At 36.5% G+C, this 15,476-nt stretch overlaps 1 protein-coding gene across 3 annotated transcripts in view; it reads left to right on the top strand.

Moving 5' to 3' along the window:
• Positions 1 to 15,476, top strand: part of METTL25 (methyltransferase like 25) — a 94,042-nt gene that overhangs the window by 76,031 nt on the left and 2,535 nt on the right. For all 3 annotated transcript variants that reach the window (XM_053658787.1, XM_053658788.1, XM_037143434.2), the window contains 2 exons: positions 714 to 807; positions 15,264 to 15,338. In XM_053658787.1, coding sequence (XP_053514762.1) covers positions 714 to 807; positions 15,264 to 15,338 — 169 coding nt within the window. The remainder of the gene's footprint in view (positions 1 to 713; positions 808 to 15,263; positions 15,339 to 15,476) is intronic.

The following is a 15,476-nucleotide window of genomic DNA, read 5'->3' as shown; positions in this document are numbered from 1 at the left end:
AGATAAAAAATATGAACAGTAAAATGACAATAAACCCACAACTATCGACAACTGAATCTTAAAAAAAAAACTAAGCAAACAACTAGAACAGGAACAGAATTAGAGAAATGGAAATCACATGGAGGATCATCAGCAGGGAAGGGGAGGGAGAGAATGATGGAGAAAGGTCCAGGGAATAAGAAGCATAATTGATAACCATAACATAGGCAGGGGGAAGTTAGAATAGCATGGGAAATATAGAAGCCAAAGAACTTATATGTACCCATGGGTATGAACTAAGGGGGGAATGCTGAAGGTTGGGGGATTTGCATGATGGAGGGGGTACTAAGGGGAAGAAAAAAATTGGGACAACTGTAATAGCATAATCAATAAAATATACTTAAAAAATGTGCATTGTAATATTGAGCCTGTAAAATTAAAATGTGTCTTGTAACACAGTGGAAACTTTGAAAAGACCTACAGTTTCCTTTAAAATTGAAGCTTTTTAATACTATAAATTTATGTACATCTTTCTCATAGTATTTTCATAACATTGTTTTTCATTGCTATATGTTGAAGGAATTCTCAAAAGTGAATTTCAAACACTTTATAACATGTAAATTTAAAATATTCACAAAATTATTACTATATTTTTGCCACAACTGGATATTGCACCATAAACATAAACAGAAATAATATTTTAAAATATTTTGTGATTTAATTTTGTTTTACAGTCATCAGCATGTTGGTAAAATTTATTCCAAATCCTCGTCCTTCCTGGATTATGTCAGAAAGTCTCTCAAGAAGCTTGGATTAGATGAGTCCAAGGTCAGTATGTGGTTAACCCATTATTTTCATAAGAACAGAATAATTTCTATGGGGTAGTGAATTTGGTTAATACAAAAATCATTTGCCTCTGTTTTTTTCTTATTTGTGAAAATATTGTAAATTATATTGATACCAAACTTTCATTACCTTTATTTCAGTTGACATCTGTCAGTGTGGATAGTCTGGTACTTTACACCTTCAGAGAGTCATTTTTTTAGTTTTTTTCAGGGAAAAAATGCCAATACTCAAATCAAAATATAGTTAAAAAACAAAATAACAGAAAAATGGGAATTCTAAGTAAAACACAGCTGCTTTTAATTTTGAACTGCTTTTATTTAAAGATTATATAACTAATTAAAATTAAAATTCTTAAAATTCAAAAAGCCTTTGAATGGGAAACCTGTTGAAAGCAGTAACATCATTAGTCCGAGCTAATAATTGAAAACATATTATTGGGGACACAGAGATAAGTTAATTGACTAGGATCCCTCACTCCTCTCCCCTCTGGTTACTGTCAGTTTGTTATTTCTTTCAATGTCTCTGGTTGTATTTTGCTTGCTTGTTTGTTTTGTTGATTAGGTTCCACTTACAGGTGAGATCATATGGTATTTGTCTTTCACCGCCTGGCTTATTTCACTCAGCATAATGCTCTCCAGTTGCATCTATGTTGTCGCAAAGGGTAGGAGCTCTTTCTTTCTCTCTGCTGTGTAGTATGTGGAAAAAAGTAATAAATATTCTAACACTGAGAAAATAAATAAATCCTCAATATGATTTAAATGAGTTGTCTAAAATATTAAGTTTAGCTTGGATCATTCTGGTATTTTTTTATTGATTATAAATTGAAATAAAGAATGAAATATGATTAAAGGAATGATCTGTATTTCTCAAAAGAGAAAACTTACCCAGATGTGGTTATTACAAAGCTAAAAGGTATTGTGGTGTTAGTTATCATATCAATTATCCATTTACTCCCAATCGCCTTAGTGCTTAAGGCAAATGAACTGGTACTAATCCGTTTCCTCGCCCTGTAAAATGGCTATTTAGAAAAGCACTTATTTTCTTTTTTTCAATTTTTGAAAAATATTTTATTTATTTTTTTAGAGAGCAGAAGAGAAGGAGAAGGAGAGAAACATGAGTGTGTGGTTGCCTCTCATGCACCCCTACTGGGGACCTGGCCTGCAGCCCAGGCATGTGCCCTGACTGGGAGTTGAACCAGCAATCCTTTCATTCTCACGCCAGCACTCAACCTCTGAGCCACACCAGCCCAGGCTAGGAAAGCATTTCTAATTCATAGGATTTAAGAAAGATTAAATGAGGTAATACAGGTAAAAGGCTGAATGAGCACAACATGTATACATAGTAAATACTAACTAAATAGTACTAGTTTTTATTCTAATCTTTGTATACTTACTAGTAGTGCACCATTGATATGACTCCTGTATTTTTATTTAGTCACCAAAATGAAGGTCCATCTAGTCTTGAATAAATTAGCAATAATAGATACTTTTATTGAAGTTATTTTATTTCTAGGTTTTGTAAAAAATATTTTTAATCAGACTGGTCTTCCTTCCACTTAGTCTAATTTAGTGTTTATCTTTATTGCATGTCTCAATTTCATGTCTTGCATTTAATACCAAGAACATTTCACAAATAGTTACCCATGTTTTTTAGACCACAAGATGCACCTAGGTTTTAGAGGGGGAAAATTGAAGCAAAAATGTGGTAAAATATTTAATAACATAAGTAACATAGTATTTCACCAATGCAAATGTAAAGAGAACAGCAGCAGTAACAACCATTATTCCTCCCAAATTTGTGTGTGGGGGGTGCCTCTTATAGTTCAAATAATACAGTACGTTTTTCCTTAAACTAAAAATGTATTACTTTTTGCCAAAAACCAAATGGTAAAAATCCAGAAAAATTGTTACTTACCCGTTCTTATAGCTTTCTCTTTCCAGATTTATCTTTAATAATAATCATAGTAGGTGTTCCTTAATATGCTCATTTTGTTCCTGATAAGAATATTAACAAACTTAGTAAACATTAGTAAACAGTGTTTACTAAGTACTTACTCTGTGATAGTTACTATACTTAGGACATTACAACATTATCGTATTTGTTCTTTAGAAAACACTTACAGTCGATACTATTATAAATTTCCCAATGTAATGATGTAGAAAGAGAGGCTCAGAAATGGCCAAGTCATTTTCCCAGAATCACAGATTAGCAAGGGATAGAGCAGAACTTGAACACAGATTCAACTAACATTAAAACCTCTGCTGTTCACCACCACTGTATGGAGAGTGAAATTAGAAAGACAAGAAGAAAAGACTAATGTAGATATGTAGCACCATGTCAAATCAGTCTAAAATGATTACCTTTATTAATAAAGGAAATAACAGTGCCCCCCTGATTTTCTCATAATACTGTTGACACTCATTAAAAATAAATATGTTGAATAAAATTGGTTAGAAAAAGAAAAGGAAAAGGAAGGTACATGAGGCGTTTAAAAGGATGTGCTGGTGAGAGGAAGTAAATAGAGGAGTACGTGCAATCTGGGTGTTTTTGTTTGTTTGAGGTTTTTTTTTTACCTGTTTGTTTTAATGTTAAGCAAGAGGAATTAAAAGAGTTCTGTTTATCAGGCCAAAGTGATTGGAAATAGGATAAGTTATTAAAACCAAACTTATATTTCTGATCCAGTACAAAATCCTATTATTTTTGTACCACATCATGAAGTATCACTGCTAAAACAAAAGTTTTGAACTCTGGCTGGTGTAGCTCAATGGATTGAGCGTGAGCTGCGAACCAAAGGGTCACCAGTTCAATTCCCAGTCAGGGCACATGCCTGGGTTGCAGGCCAGGTCCCCAGTGGAGGCTACCTGAGAGGCAACCACAAACTTATGTTTCTTTCCCTTTATTTCTCCTTCCCTTCCCCTCTCTGTAAAAATAATAAATAAATAAAATTGTTTTAAAACAAGGGTTTTGACCACAAGCTAATAAAAAAGCATTTATGTATAGTTTTGTTTATTTATTTTTATTTTACTAATTGATCTTTTAGAAAGAGAGGATGGGGGAGAGAGAGAGAAACATTGATTTGTCCCATTTAGTTATGCATTTTGGGGGGAAAACCCCAAAAGTCTAAATTTAGGATAAATTCAGAAGAACTGACACATAGCCTTATTCAAATTCATAAGAGCTTTAATAGGAGAGACTTACATACATGGGCAAAGCAGCTCTTCCCAATGGTGGCCCAGCTGGGACAAAAATCCACACCCCTCCCAGGACAGGGTCTCTTTATTGTATGGGATTAGTAGTAAAACCATGTAGTGGGCAGTCATGTTGACAACCAGAATGAACAACGTATTTCTAAGTTAACAGGTAACATCAGGCAGTTATCACGCTCTACACAGTCATTAACCGCCCTCCTGGGGGTATGACATTTATCTTGGGGTGGCATTCCCATTTTCTGGGTACTCAGCCAAGCCTGAGGCTACAGAGAGTTAAAAGTGCGACATTTCCCAGACGCCTTTGCTGCTGGAGCCACATTGTGTCTCAGTGAGTTACCCTACAGCATTCATTGGTCACTACTTGTATGTGCTCTGACCAGGGATCCATCCTGCATCCTTGGCATATCGGGATAATGCCCTAGCCAACTGACTTCCCTGCCAGGGCTAGTTTTACTTTTTAAATGAATTAATTTTCACCTGGGGTTCTGACTACTAAAAAGTATCTAAATCATTTAACTTTAAAATATTAAGTATACCAAAATATTTAAAGTCTTTGACTAAATTTATTATCATTTGTTAACAAACTATGTATAATTAAAAGTGTAGTGATCCGTTGACGATGTTTCTGATCTTTTAAAGCACATCTTTTCATATTTAAAAGTATGGAAGCAAACAAACTTCCCCCAAAACTTCCTACCATGCTCTGGATACATTTTCAGTCAAAGAAATCATGCTAAACATGTGGAAGTAAAAAGAGACCATTCATAGACAAGTCATCATTCCAGAGACCAGAGCTGCAAGTGCCAGATACATGAGTGGCTCACGCACAGCCTGGAGAATTAAGTTCTGTGGTCAGTTGTGAGAGACAGCATCGGGCATTTTTTCTTAGAGCAGGATTTCTGAGTCTCAGGAGCACTGGCGTTTGGGTAATTCTTTGCTGTGGGGCTCCCTGGTGCATTGTGGGATGTTTGGCCGCATCCCTGGCCTCTACCCACTAGATGCCAGCTGTAGTAACCTAGTGATAACAATCCAAAAAATTTAATTTCAAAAAGTCTCCAGACATTTCCAAAACTTCCCTGAGGGGAAAAAAATCACCCTAGTTGAGATCCACTGTGTTTCAGCTTTTGTCATCTGGGTAATTCAACTTGCAGTCCTCTGACGTTCCCATTATAAACTCCATGTTTAAAGAGAAGGTGCCACCCAGACGCCAAGAAGCTTTGAGAGGAAGGAGGAAAGTCAGTAATTCTCTTCTTACATTTTTTAAGACTTTTTCTTCAAAGTGATACTTTCTTTGATCTTTGTGTTTAGCTCTAACCACCTAAGGGTGATACTGTTTCAACCCTGCATAAAATGTAGGTCTGTTTAAGAAGAGTTTAGATTTTACAGTAAAATTAAGACCAGCTCTATACTACTGAAAACAATAAACTGTGACAGAACATCAGCCTCCTTGTGTCAGCAAGTACACTGTTTACATTCCATGGATTTCTAGAATGAAATGTTACAGTAAAATTCTTGTAAAGTTCAGTTACATCTTTGTAAAACATCTCAATGGAACTTTAAAGAATGTCTAAAATAACAAAATCCTAGTGATTAGCTTTACCTAGACCATAAGTAAATTAGGTATTCTCAAACTTTATCTTCTGTCCCAAACTTCATCTCACCAAATTTCAGAAAACCTCCAAAATTGTTTTTAAGCTTCCGTGTTTTTATCTTCTTTTGTATTATTTTTCTTTCTGTCTCCTTATCCTGCATATAATGCACACACACACATTGTAGGATTTTGAAAGTGTCAGAACTGTTATTGTTTGCTAGACAAAGAATGAGCTGTAGCATTTGTCCATATAAGAAGAGGGGAATAACACAGCTGTAGCTGTGTTCTCTAAGAGCTTGACTGTGCATTTGTGTGTGTGTGTGTGTGTGTGTGTGAGAGAGAGAGAGAGGGAGAGATACTCATATAGTGAATACTCAAATGAAGAAGTAATTCCAAATATTGGCTTGATAGGAGAGGGTTTATACTGTTGGATGGACAAAGCTTGAAAACTACTGAGATAGAACCTTAATGGAAGTAGATAGAGGATAATTCAGAAAAAAATATTCTTAGATATTTTCTAAAACATGCCAGCAAAAGCAAACCTTTTGAGACCAAAATCATTTAGTTATTCATCAACAGACATTTCTTTTGAAGAATTTCTCATATGTCAGGAACAGTGAAAACTGGAGCTATAAAGGTAATTAAGACATGACCTGTGAAAAAAGAAAATGAGTAACTAGCGTGAAGTTGCAATAAAGTACACTGGAGGCACAGGAGCAAGGAGTGACTCGCTCTGTGAAGATTTTACAAACCATATTGGTTCTTTAGCTTGGTCTTGAAGGATGGGTAGGAGTTGTTTAAGCAAACAAGGTGGGAAGGTAGGGAGCAAGGAATTCATTCCAGGTCCATGGGGGAGGGGAGGAGCTCGTGCAAAACCACAGAGATGTAAGCAACGTGGCTCTGGACTCGGCATTGCTGGAACATACAGCGAGTGGGGAGGCAGTGGTGAGAGGTGAGGTTAAGGGAGGGGGCACGTGTGGAGAGGCCACATAAACTGATCTTTGGATGTTAAATTGATCAGGACTAATCATAAGTAGTTTAAATACAGGCGGGAGGGCAGGAATCATTCCATAGAATGACCAACAACTGATGTAAGGAGCTCATGAACTTTTCTGTGTGGTATGTATTCATTAGTGATCTAGATTGAATGAATCCCTCTAACCCTAAAGAAACAGTGAATTCTTGTTACATATTAAATATGTAGAAAACTTGTCATTTTTGCTGATATGAGACAAACATGTGCATTATTCCTATAAATAAGTTCCTGCTGCCTCTTTCAACCACCAAAGTAATAATTGACTCACAGGAGAATCATTAATGCAACAATGTCAAACTCATTTTCACCAGGGCCCCATCATCCTGGAGGTTGCCTCCAAAGGGCGGAATGTAATTTTAGAACTGTATAAATGTAACTACTCCTTATCAGTTAACTGAGAGCTCAGTGCTGCTGCTGGGTACAAACAAGGTGCAGGGCCGGATTCAGCCCGTGGGCCTTGTGTTTGCCACCTGCACATTAATGGATGTTAAAAACATTGGGTAAAAGATGAGGGGGAATAATAAATTTAGTCTCAAAGTACCCTCCACAGATTATTAATTCCAGAAATGGATAAACCTGGTCAACACCCTATACCGAGTGATCAAAGTTGGCATTAACTTTAATGGGACAAAAGGGCACCATCTGCCTCCGTCTTGTATAGCATGATTTCAAAGGCATTCAATCCAGATGTTGCATTGCATTTGGTTGTCATGTCTCTAGATGCATTTAATCTGGAACAGTTCCTCAAGTCTTTGTTTGTCTTTCATGACATTGACATATTTTGAAAGGCCAGTTGTCTGTTTCCTCATGAGTAGATTAAAGTGTCACATTTTGGGCAGGAATATTATATAAGGGATGTTGTCCATCCCAATGCATCTCTAAGTCAAATATTAAAGCCTCATCTCTATATCAAATCACGTAATTGAAGAAGTACATTTGCCTATTTGGGCCCCTGTAGCTACAGTAGTTAATCCCTATAGGGATGCATTATCAGAACTATGATTCAATAGCTTGTGATTATCAAGGTTTTAAGAAGAAAGAAATATGGCTATTTTATTACAAGGAAAATATTTACTCAGCTTTTATTTTTCAAAAATTTGTGGTGGGTATATCAGGAATACATATACTTATAAGAAAAACTAGAATCTCTCCTCTTCACAAGAACCCAGGAAGACATATACAGCCTCACCTCCTCAGAGTGTAGTTTTAATAAGAGGTGGATTCAAAACAGTGCAATTTTTTTGCCATTATGTGATTGGCTCCTGAACTACCAAATAACTTACTCGTTCTCCTAGATCATTTTTCTCTCCAGGTTTTTGCTTAGTGATAGGTTATTTATTTGTGACTATTCTTCTCACCTTCAACTAACTTTGTACGTCACTTTCAGTAACCTTATCCTTTCTCCAGAAAAAAAATTCTAGTTGATTAATTTGATCTCTTTCATACCTGTTTGGATAGATGTTTTATTCCACACCATTTCGTTAGCAAGGCCACTACATTAGATTATGCCATTTTTGCTCTGCAGAAGGGCTAAGAGCACGAGTAGAACTGAACTTCCAGTCCATGTTCCATTTACGGCAGGTGCTGTGGCCCTGGACTGCCTCTACCCAAAGGAAAATGAGGGAGTGATTTTTCTTTAAAAAATATATATTTTATTGATTATGCTATTACAGTTGTCCCATTTTTTTCTTTTGTTTATTTCTTTCTGTACTGCCCCCCCCCACCAGCTTTCTACCCCTTCCCCCTTTACCCCTAGACCGTGTCCATGGGTCATGCATATAAGTTCTTTGGCTTCTTTATTTCCTATACTATTCTTAACCTCCCCCTGTCTATTTTGTGCCTACCATTTATGCTTCTTATTTCCTGTACCTTTTCCCCCATTCTACTCCCACCACCTCCCCACTGATAACCCTCCATGTGATCTCCATTTCTGTGATTCTGTTCCTGTTCTAGTTGTTTGCCTAGTTCACTTTTGTTTTTGTTTCAAGGTTCGGTTGTTGATTGTTGTGAGTCTGTTGTAATTTTACTGTTCATAGTTTTAATGTTCTTTTTCTTAACTAAGTCCCTTTAACATTTCATATAGTAAGGGCTGGGTAATGATAAACTCCTTTAACTTGACCTTATCTGGGAAGCACTTCATCTGCCCTTCCATTCTAAATGATAGCTTTGCTGAATAGAGCAATCTTGAATGTAGGTCCGTGCATTTCAAGACTTGGAATACTCCTTTCCAGCACCTTCTTGCCTGTGAGGTCTCTTTTGAGAAATCAGGGGATAGTCTAATGGGAACTCCTTTGTGGGTCACTGTCTCCTTTTCTCTTGTTGTTTTTAAGATTCTCTCCTTATCTTTAATCTTGCTCTGCTCTCTGCCAGCTTTCAGTCACTTCCTCTGCTACCTGCAAGCAAATTGGGCCCTTCTGATGCTTATTCCAGAGTTAGTGGTTTTGTGTACATTCTGGGACCTTTTGGGTCTCTACAACGAACTCTCCTGTGAGGCTGGGAGTTTCTCCTGCCAGCTCAATCCCCACAGGTTTTTACAGCCAGAGGTTTTGAGGCTTTATTTCCCCACACTGGAATCCTGGGTTGTGGGGTTCATCTCCCTCTCCAGTTTCTCCTGGTTTATCCTCACGCAAATGTGGGGCTGCCTAGTCCACTAACTGCCTTGCTGCACATTCTCTCTGCCCCAGCTGCCTGTCTTCACCCTTCCTGTTGGTCTGGATGAATGTTTCTTCTTTAACTCCTTGGTTGTCAGACTTCCATACAGTTCAGTTTTCTGTTAGTTCTGGTTATTTATTTTTTTAAATTTCTTGTTATCCTTCTTTTGGTTGTGCGAGGAGGCAAAGTCTATCTACCTATTCCTCCATCTTGGCCGGAAGTCTGGGAGTATTTTTTCTAATTCTCACAGAGACACCATATCAGCTATTAGTAACAGCCCTGTCATAAGTCACAGATACCCTAAATCCAATAAGGTGAGAGAGGGAGAAAAGAGGAAACATATACCCGTGGAAAGATTTGTGCAAAAGTTGCTCCATGGCCTTTTGCCCAAGCAGTGATTACGCAGAAACACATTAAAATAGGGCTTATGTTCGGAGGCACTCTGAGTATTAACTTATTTGGTATGAGGCTATTGTGGGTTATTCAATAAGACAATATTAAGAAGCTTTTTTATATTAGCTGCGGTCTGTTATACAACAGTCTACTTAATTTCTGTTCAGTTTTTCTTGACAGGATGCTCTTCAAAGAACATTCACTTCTTTTTTTGCCTTACCTATTAGGAGGCTCAAAGTTCAATTTATGTTTGATTTCAGCAATTGTCCTTAGCTAGGTTATTTTGGTATTGTGTTCTCCCTTGAATTTTGTACCCTTGAGACCTTCTTTATTTAATTGCCCTACCCTTGATACATTTTTGTGCTTCCTATTATTGAAACACCTCAAATTCTTCTTGAAAAGAAGCATATTATTAATGATAAAGTTTCCTTTAATATATGGTTGTATAGATTTGGAGCAAAAACATTTAGGGGAATAAAACAAGAATTAATAATTAAACATCTTTGAGGTGGTAATCAAAAACAGTATGTCAAAGTTATATGCAAAGACCAAGTCTAATAACATTTTAATGCCAGGTTCACAGAAGATAAAAGGATATTTCCATTAAGCAATAGAACATTTTTATGTAATATAAGTCTAATTCTATGTAAGAATAACCACATTGCCTATAAAAATTATCTTCTCCCAGCTAACCACAGAGAATCATTAGGTATAGAAATGTCTCCCTGCCAACCAATAGCCCTAGGGAACAGAAGATACAACCATTGAAAGAATAGGAAAACCCATTACACCTTTTATTTAAGGCAGGAAAATAAGAGCTGCTTGATTATTTTATTACTATGTTAATGTACCTGGAGATTATTATGCTAAGTGAAATAAGCCAGTCAGTGAAAGACAAATACCATATGATCTGAGTCATATGTGGAATCTAATAAACAAAATCGACTCATGAACAAAATAGAAACAGAGGCATAGATATGGGAGCAGACTGACAGCTGTGAGAGGGGAGGTGGGCACTGCATGAAGGACAGTGAGGGGATTAGCCAAAGAGCACATGTTTATAACACAAGGACGTGGGCAGTGGTGTGGAGATGCCCTGGGGGGTGGGGCTGGGTTGAGGTGGGTGAAGGGGGGAAAGTGGGGACAACTGTAATAGAGTAAACGATAAAAATATAGGAAAAATTCATCCAACAATCCTGTTAATATAGGAAAAAACATTAATTATAGATTATTATAATGCACGTTATTATAGATTATTAGAATTATTGGTGTACAAAATCTGCAAATGACTAATGAAAAATATAATAATTTTATGATATATCAATAATCAATTTTAAAATGAAAATTAGTTGAACTTGGTTTTTATATAGGTTGTGCTATTCAGATAGTAGTAAGTTCAAATTTTATTTTCATTAGCTAGTAATTCAAGAGATGTATATTAGAAAATATGGAAAGAACTTTATATATTACATTTTTCTTTCTTTTTAAGAAAGGCTACATCTTATTGCCCATAAATTTCAAGCTTAAGGAGATTAGTCACATACATAATTACATTATTTCTAAAAGAGTCACCTTTGCCTGTGTGCTCCAGAAGATTCTCATTGACACTGATCTTTCCCGTGATTGCATAAATGACTTCCTCTGTCAGCTAACCTAAGACTATCAGACCCGCTTCAGCCTCATTTTTACTCCCTGGACAACATCAGCCAATGGACTTTATATCTATATTCACCTACTTTAGTTCTTGAGCCAGCCATATCCTAGCCAAGGGTATGTCAGCACTTTCAACCCCCACATCTAATGGTGAGAACTAAGTCAATTGTTAACTCATTTTATGACCATGTAGGGTGTGGGAGGCTTCTCTGAACAACTATATGTCTCTCATCTCTTCAACCCATTCTCCATTAAGATGAAGTATGGTCTGTTTTTGTTTATCTGGACCGCCTTATATAGAGCTATAAACTTGAGAGCTAGACAACTTTAGTTAATAAATATATGGAGGAGAAGGGTCAAGTCTTTCATGGAAAATAATTTCAAATAATTTATTTAGATATTCCACCCTCAAGGACATGTAGCATAACTCCCCATTCCTTAAGTATGGGCTATACATAGTGACTTTCTTTCAAAGCATGTAGTATGGAAAGGGAGGAAAAAGAGGAACTTAACAGTGAAGAAGTGTGATGAACATTATCTCATCCAGGCAATCAAGGTCAACATCAACAGAGAGAGTTCATACTGATAGTGTGTGCCTTTGGTATAATATGACGAGCATGGCACTTCTGTGGTCTTTTTCTCAAAAGCCCGTAGCCCTAGTCTAATTATGAGCAAAACATCTGACAAATCCCAGTGAAGGGACATTCTGCAAAATGCCTGACCAGCACCCCAAACCTGACCAGGTCATCAAAATCAAGGCAAGTCTGGGAAACATCACTACCAGTAGGACTAAATGCGGTGAGGTGTCCTGGAACAGAAAAAGGACATTATCTAAAAATGAAGGAAATCTGAATAAAATACGAACTTTAGCTAATAATGTATCAATAAGGGTTCGTTAATTATAACCGTATTATAATATATTAATAATAGGGCAAGGTGGGTCAGACATTGTGCCACAAAGCTCCATTTGTGTGAGCTCACTGAGTACTAAGGATGACCTTATGAAAGAAGTAGTTACCCTGATTTTATAGGTAAGGGAATTGAGACATAGGTTGAATGGGTTTCTTCAGGCCCAAATCTAAGAAGTCAGGAAGGAAGGATTCCAATTTAGACTGTCTCACTCCAGACCTCATGCTCCTCTTTGTCATTTTGATTTCACTTTTTAACAGACGTTGAGCACAAGGAAAACATACAGCATTTTTCCAAAGCTAGTGGTCATCAGACAAATAAGCCTATGATGAGGAAGAGCAAAGAGAAAATTTGTGCTTACCAACAGACAGAATAAATGCACATCTAAACTGGGCTGAAGAATTTAGGTTTCAAGTTAAAGTAGAATTTACAGAATGTTGAATTTTATTGAAGCTTCAAAGAAAAGATGCTTATATCCAGAACTTTGACTCTTGAAACTTACGCGGACAAGATGAAATTGGTTAAGCATTTTAAATGTGTTGAATAATAACACATATACTTTTTAACATATAGGCTATATTGAAGTTAAAGTCACTGTCTAAAATTATAGGAATTGTGCAGGGGAATCTAAAACACCTGAATACAGCTGCTCATTGACTGCATCACCCCAGTTCTTGAGGACTGGGTGTCTCCCCTAACCTAAACCACAGCCCACTGGGTCTAGGGGACGGGCAGCGGGCAAGAATAGATGTCATGACCAACACCGCCAGTGCCATTTAGTGTGCACTCTAACTTTTAGGTTTCCGTGTATATCTTTACCTCAGTGTGACTAATACTTTAGTATGCCTATACTTTACATACTTTATACTTACGTACTTGAGTAAGACATACCTCAGTATGCCTATAATCAGGCTGCCTGTACCAGGCAGCACCTCACTTATGTCTTCCTTTTTCTCTAGGAAGTTGGCCCTACCGGGGTTCTCACTGCCTTTAACACTCAATAATGTCATCTATAAAATGAGACCATAAATACACATATGTTACAGATTGATATTAGAATTAAATGAGATAGCATCTTTGTTTCTAAATTTTCATATAATCTCTGTGATCTGATCAGCACTTGATTGAAAAAGTTGATTAAAGCATGAAGTCATACCTTAAACAATGAATGTTTTACTTAAAAATATATTCATATACTTCCACTCATCAAAATTTTTTTGTAAGAACAAGGCCGTTTGTTTTGCTTTTTGAACACAGGTTTGCATATAGTTTCACTATTTGAAGTTTTGCTTTAGCTGTTTTGCACCAAACATATCTTCAATGTATAACCCTACAGTGTCCAGCTTGTTTCACTTAAAGTGGAGCTTCCAATTTTTTTGAGAGTTAAGGTGATGTTCTCAACTTTTTAGAATACACAGAAGCAACTCGTAGAGTGAGGAACAGAAACACAAACTTCTTTGGCAAAGTCAGAAAGCATGTTAAATCTCAAACCGTGGGTTTTGTAAAGTACAGTGTAAGTAAAAGGGGTACAGAAAGGTGACAGGAGAACATGCCCAGGGTTACAGATCAACAACAGAACACAGAATTCTGAAGTAGCACATCCTGAGCAACAAAATCAACAGTTTCTAGTTTAGGTGGGACTTCCAGTTTGGCATAAACAAGAAACAGAACATTGGAGAACCTAAGTAATCACACTAAAAAACCATTTTATAGGAAGTGGTATGCTGTTGATTCAGGATCGAAAAAAATTGTGTGTTTTGAGTGCTGATCTCAGATGGCCAGAGATATAAAAACTAGAGACTAACTCAAACACACATAAAATTTTGTGAGATGAGGAATTTTTATGGCTTGAAGTGCAGGCCTGGATCCATTTCAATATACTCTACTGCAGAAATCTGGCCCGGGGGTACTCATTTGAATCAAAGATGGGCAAAGTTTAAAAAAGATTGTGGAGGGGTGGCATAATCAGTTCGAGTTCTGTCCCAGGAGAGGGGAGGGTTGGAGATCTTATTGGACAGTAACACTAGAAATTGGACGAGACAAAGCCTTACTTTTCAAAGTTACACTTTTGTACTTCTTAAATTCAGAAGACTTTTAGTGCTGTGAGAAAAAGAATAGGAGCTTTGAAAAAATAGTGAATTTATTTATACATTTGCTAGAATATCTAAGTACAAATCCTTTTAGATATTCTGTTCTTTTCTCCAGTCTGTCATTAGTTCTGACCACATGCAATTCGACAGCGGTTTCTTCTGGTGACTTTCCTTGATCAGGCCTTTCACAGAGGGCTCAACTTACAGAAACAAGTTTTCCTTTTGTATTCATATTTTATTGATTGTGTTATATATACTATTTTATTATAACAATATAACTAGCATAACAAGCTTAGAAACAAATACAGTTGGCGCAGAATTCGTGAAAGCTCAGTTGGTGGTAACAGAAACACGTAGGTGACCCAAAACGGGGCCTGCCGACCATGAGGGTTCACCGCACTGTGCGCACCTTACTTTCTAGAGGAAAAAAGTCAGAGAGTAGTGCTTGTTGATGCATTTACTTAGTTGATGTTACAGGACATTATCTTCAATACGAACATATGTCACTATTGTGTTCCTGTTGTCTTTGAGTCACTTTGTCTAGGGTATATGGTTTTAGATATATTGTTTTAAATCATAATTCTATTCAAACATTGTTTATTGAGCTCCTGTTATGTATCTTTAGCATAGCAACAAGTGAAAGTAAATATTTTGTCACTGCTGATTGAAACTAAACATTGTTAATAGGATATTATTGGTAATTTCATTTGTGATATACTGAAAAACCTGTATTGGTACAACAGATGTAAGTAAAAGAAATTTAGATTTATATTGAATTGTTTCATGAGTTTGGAGCTCTTTAGACACCTAGCTTGTTTTACATTTATTATGTTTACAGTGTGATTGATAAGGAAAAGTCTAACTACTGTTAAATTTATTGTTATTATTTTCATTTTATCTTGAAGCTGCCAGAAAAAACTATAATGGACTACTACGACAAGTATAAGCCTAGAATGAATGAGCTGGAAGCTTTTAATATGGTAAATCTCGGCATTGAACATATTAAATTAGGTTTGTTGCTAGACTTGAACAGGATCCTATTACATTTTACTGTGGGGCCAACCAACCTATATTGTTTTTCTGTTATTGCAGAAAAACCATTTAGGATCATTTCCTAT

This window comes from Artibeus jamaicensis, unplaced genomic scaffold, assembly GCF_021234435.1.
Source record: "Artibeus jamaicensis isolate MK-2021 breed Jamaican fruit bat unplaced genomic scaffold, CSHL_Jam_final scaffold_584, whole genome shotgun sequence".
Lineage (NCBI taxonomy): Eukaryota > Metazoa > Chordata > Mammalia > Chiroptera > Phyllostomidae > Artibeus > Artibeus jamaicensis.
This window is presented reverse-complemented; position numbering and strand designations above follow the sequence as displayed.